The following is a 4994-nucleotide window of genomic DNA, read 5'->3' as shown; positions in this document are numbered from 1 at the left end:
CTCCGGCACAGGGGCTCTCCTGCTCTGGCCTGGAACCATAAAGCCAGCGTGGCAGTAATGCGCCTCTATTAAGCTAAGCTATCTAATGATCATAAAATGGCACATTTAACTTTAAAACATTTCGCCTGGCTCTGTGGAGTGTGCATTGGGGGGCTGAGCTGGTGGGTGGCTGGCTGGGAGATGGAGAAGAGCTCCGCTCATCAGACCTCGACTCCTTCTCTCGGCTCTCCTTAATGAATCCGAATGTTAAATGATGTCTTGGCTGAGTTTATTGCCCTCTTTTGAGTTGGTGGTAAAGGAGGACGGTGGGAGGACTTTGGAGGGGATGATCCCAACTCCAGAGTTGCCATCCTACAAATAGGATTGCAAAGAGTCGCCCTAATCCCTGAGGTTTCCAGGTCAGAATCTAAGACTGGGGGACACTGGTTGCCATTAAGCACCAGCCATTAAGTACCAAGCATGGTTATTCACAGTTTATTTTGAAATTAAGAGAAATCGTAGCCAAAGGAGCTGATCCAAATCAAGGTGAAATTTCTCTTCCACTTAGTCGAGGTCCCATGGCTTCTTCAAGCCTTACAAGGTGGACTTTGGTCGTCCCAGGAACCGGCTGATCCGAAATGGGGCCAAGTCGTAGGACGGCGTTTCCCCCAGACTCAGCTGGCAAAGGATCCTTCCAACAACCGGGCCAAACTTGAACCCGTGACCTATAAGAAGCGACAGAAGGCTTAAAATGGGAAGCAGGTAAATGCAATGCACACTCTTTCCTTCCCTCCAAACCTGCACTTACCTGAAAACCCGGCCCCGATGACAATGTTTCTGAAACGTGGATGGTGGTCTAACACAAAGTCCTCATCTGGAGTGTTCTGGTGTAATTATATAGTATATAAAAAGTGAGAAAGCAAAGAAAAAGATTCATTTCCCATCGTTCTCATCCTTTCATTTTCCTTCTGCTATTCACAGATTTAAAAAGACAGACAGATGTCAATAGACGAGCACAGGATGAAATCAGATTCTCAAGGGCTACAGCCACACTGCAGAAACAACCCAGTTTGGCACCATTTTAGCTGCCACAGTTCAGTGCTACAGATTTCTGGGAACTATAGTTTTATGGGTATGATATTTAGCCTCCTAAATAGAGAGCTCTGGTTCTACAACAAACTACAATTCCCAGAACTTCATAGCATTGAGCCGTGGCAGTTGAAGTGACGTCAAACTGGATTATTTTTGCAGCGCAGATTTGGAGAGAAAGTGGCATTTTATGCCCGCTAGAGTCAAGAGTCTGGATCGCCCAGATAATAGCGTTGCCCAAAAATACGCCTTAATTTACTTCTTGTTTCGGGGGGGGGGGGGACAATTCTCTTTACTTCCAAATCATCCAAAACAGCATTTGAGTGGACACTTTCTAAACATATTCCTCTTTCCTTCCCAGTATTGAAAGGTAGACCTCCTCTTGGATATGGAGGCTCTGTTGAGCAGCCCAGCGGTTGGTTGCAAATCAAAGCCCTCCCCCGCCTGCGTTCTACATTTCTCCCTCTCTTTTTCCCGCTCCAGCCTTTTCTCACTTTCAAAAGCACCCTGGCAATCACTTCATCTGGTGGAATCGGGGTCCGTAAGTTAATTAGACCTCTTTTGGAGAAGTAGTTCTTTCATCAGCTCCGACTGGAGCTCCTCTCAATCAGCTTTCGAAGAGGAGGAAGAGGAGGAAGAAGAGAAGGAGGCGAAAGGGAGGGCAACATCTCCCCACTTTTGCTTGCTTGCTTGCGGCAGCGACGTTGGCAGGCGGGCATCCGACAGGTGAAGAAGCCTTCTTCCTTCAGATCGGCAAACGTTGCAAAGGCAAACAAGCCCTTCTGGGGCAGGAATGGCCAGGTTTCCCTGACTTTGGGCCGAGGAAAAAGAAAGGGGCCAAATCTTGACCTTCCCAGTCGGCTCTGGCAAAAGCAAACTGCAGTCGCCGCACCAAGCTTATGCTTTCCTCCTCATTGATAACCTTTGCCCTCTTGACCGTCAGTGATTCAGATTGTGTTTGAGTATCTAGGCATTGCAGAGCTCTGGTTGGACAATGCCATGTCCCAATTTGCCAGAGACAGTCCGGTCAATCCTCTGCCGTCCCACTTTTCCGGCTGCCTTTACTATTTCCCAGTTTCTTTCTCCACCTCCTCCTTCATCCTTGACTTACTCCAATTGCTGCAAACTGAGTTCAGGCTGCAAAAGTAGTTTGCAGCCAGTGAACTCTGCAGAAGGAAAAGAAGATTTAAACCCACTGGTGTGTGCCATGCCTTCCCACCCCATTGAATTCTATGGGTCGCCCACTCCTTACTGTATACAAGCAGCGTTCCTGCAAAGCAGGTTCAGGATCCAGCCCCGGCAGGTACTTGCTCACAAAATCCCGCAGGATCTGAACGTCGGGGACGGGAAGTGAGCTTTGGTTCAGCCGGTCCGGCGAGTCGGGATCCACTGGGTTGCCATGATGGTAGCAAATCTAGAGAGGGCAGCGGAAAGTCAGGCTGGAGCTCAATGGGTAGAGCTTTGGCTTTTCAGGTCAAATCTCACCAGGTAAAGCTTTGGAGAAGGAACTGTTGCCAGCCAGTGTTGATCATATTGAACTAAGGTGGCCAGTGTGGGTCTGATTTGGCACGAATGAAGCCATTTTCTGGTGTTGTCTTTCCCACTGCAAAATCCTATGGGACCCTGGGGTTTGTAGTTTGCAGCCCTGGAGCTCTCTGGCTGAGAATTGTCTCTAAACACCAAATCCCAGGATTGTACGGGGTGCAGCCATGGCCATTTATATGGGATTAAAGTACGTAGTGTGCACCTATTTCCCTTTGCTCAGAAGCAATGAGGACTGGGATGCTGACTTTGGGGGGCAGGAAATAAAGAACGAAACGGTTGTCCCCTCTTTCCCATTCCCAAAACGGCGGTGGCCTCTTTCCGCAGCATTAGCTATGGGGATGCAAAGTGCACAGGTCCCCCATCCATCCCATCGCTTGCCCAAGGTTGGCACTTGGCACCTCACTCATGCTCAATCCGGCCCTGTTGTTATGGAGAACTTGGTGAGAAAGAAAGGAATGATGCCACCAGGCTACCTAAAACCTTTCCTCCTCCATCCCTCAATCGCCAATCCCGGTGTGCCTCCTTTCATGCCCTCTGCCTGGCGTTTCCCTCTCACCTTGACAAGGCCTGGGTAGTCGCCGGCGGACAACCCATAAATGTGGTGCTTGTCTCCATTGAGATTGATGCCAATGAAGCAAGGAAGTTTTTCAAGGGTCCCAGGACGGTTTTCCTTCCAGTAGCAGATAGTGATGCGCAAGGGCTGGGAAGAGGAAAGAAAGCCAGGCCCGTGAGATGCCAGTGCATGAGATGCCACTGAAGGCGAAAGCAAAGCGCAGCAGCCTCTCTTAGCTTGTGCTTTCCTCCTCAATGATAACCTTTGCCCTCTTGACCATCATTGATCTAGATTGCTTTCAAGGATATGGGCATTGGACACAGTGATACCCTTCCAACTGACCCAACTTACCTGGAGAGGCAGGTGGAGCCCTAGAGGAGCCAGGAGTGGGCCGGTCCACGCTCCGGCTGTGACCACTAGGCTTTTTGCCTGGTACTCTCTTTTCTGGGTTATCACGGTGACCACAGTCCCAGGGACAATCCTGAGCACCTTCTCTCCGTCACACACGGTCCCTCCGTTGCCCCGGAACTGGTCCTAGAGTTTAATTTGGGGGGGGGGGCAGGTAGGAAAAGCGGGGAGAGTTGGGTTAAACTCCTGGCGGTGGCTGATGGGTCCCACACCAGTTGGTGGTGATGGTGGTGATTTATTCCCAAACTTCAGCATCTTAGTCTGACCTTTAAAAGTCAATTTTATTTTTATTTTAAAGGCGCCATCCTAATTTGGGCAGTTGGCTCCCCTACAGTTTGGACTAAAAGACAGAATGGATGACTGCCTCCCTTCACACCAACCTGAAGTGACCGCTGCTAAGTGTCCGCCTGCAACAAATCTTGCATCCTCCCTGGAATTAATGGGTAAGGTTCTGAATGAAATTTGGGGGCTTCACAACACCCCTTCTATCATTTAACTAATCTATAATCCATTAATAATTAATCAATAATCTCACCTTTTGTCTAGTTGCGACATTATTGTGGTTGGTCTCAGCTTTGCCTGAGGCTTAGTAGGGGCAGAAGGTCCAGGACAGGAGCCTTTGCAACCAAAGGCATGCGGGCACATTCCTGGTTGGCACAGCTATGAGACATTGCTGTGGGATGTATATAGTCAAGAACAGGGAGCTCCATCATCCCCAAATTGTCAAGGGAAAGCGGCTTAACCCAAAGAGTGAGATAAAACCCACTTGCAACTCCCAAAAAGATTGCCGAACTCGCTTTTAATGGCTTTGCCATCAAGCCTATAAAAAAGGAAAGACGTGGCGGTGTGTTTTTTTTATGGTTATTTTCGCTGGGCCCTTTGGACGCGACCGGCGCTGCCTTCCCTCCGATTTTATAGCATTGCATTTTGTTTGCCGAAACGTTTTGCTGCCCGGCTTTTCATTTAAGAAAAGGAAAAGAGAGCAGGGAAATCTATGCTGTTTTATGGCTCTGTTTTTGGATCTGACTCAGCGAGGGGTGGGGGGGGGATGTGTTGTGTTGTTATTTATTCTGTCGGCTGCTCCGAAAGCATTGGGGCAGAGTGGCTGGCACGGAAGGGGAAGCCATAGGAAACCAAAGCCCACATGAGGGCCAGAGGCCTATGCCACCTTCTGGGTGCATGCGCCAACAAGTGACATGGAGGGTCTCCCCCAGAGAAAGGGGCTCCAAGGACCCTTGAGGGACAGCAGCATCTCAGGAAGGAAAAGGATGGATGGATGGGTGGGTGGATGGATGGATGGATGGATGGAAAGAATAGAAAGGCAATAATACAAAAGAAGGAAAGAAGGAAAAGGATGGATGGATGGATGGATGGATGGATGGATGGATGGATGGATGGATGGATGGATGGATGGATGGAT

The 4994-nt window shown here is 49.3% G+C and overlaps 1 protein-coding gene across 1 annotated transcript in view; it reads right to left on the bottom strand.

The window, feature by feature from the left end:
- Positions 1-451: 451 nt before the first annotated feature.
- The window catches only part of PIPOX (pipecolic acid and sarcosine oxidase), a 6679-nt gene continuing 2136 nt past the window's right edge, over positions 452-4994 (bottom strand). Inside the window, exons 4-8 of the mRNA XM_042442405.1 lie at positions 3518-3700; positions 3170-3313; positions 2321-2482; positions 788-863; positions 452-704 (exon numbers count right to left, since the gene is read on the bottom strand). Of these exons, the coding sequence (XP_042298339.1) occupies positions 574-704; positions 788-863; positions 2321-2482; positions 3170-3313; positions 3518-3700 (696 nt within the window). The 3' untranslated portion in view covers positions 452-573. The remainder of the gene's footprint in view (positions 705-787; positions 864-2320; positions 2483-3169; positions 3314-3517; positions 3701-4994) is intronic.

The sequence above is a fragment of the Sceloporus undulatus genome, chromosome 11 (assembly GCF_019175285.1).
Source record: "Sceloporus undulatus isolate JIND9_A2432 ecotype Alabama chromosome 11, SceUnd_v1.1, whole genome shotgun sequence".
NCBI classification, from domain to species: domain Eukaryota; kingdom Metazoa; phylum Chordata; class Lepidosauria; order Squamata; family Phrynosomatidae; genus Sceloporus; species Sceloporus undulatus.
Note: the sequence above shows the minus strand (reverse complement) of the source record. Positions and strands in the feature narration are given on the sequence as shown.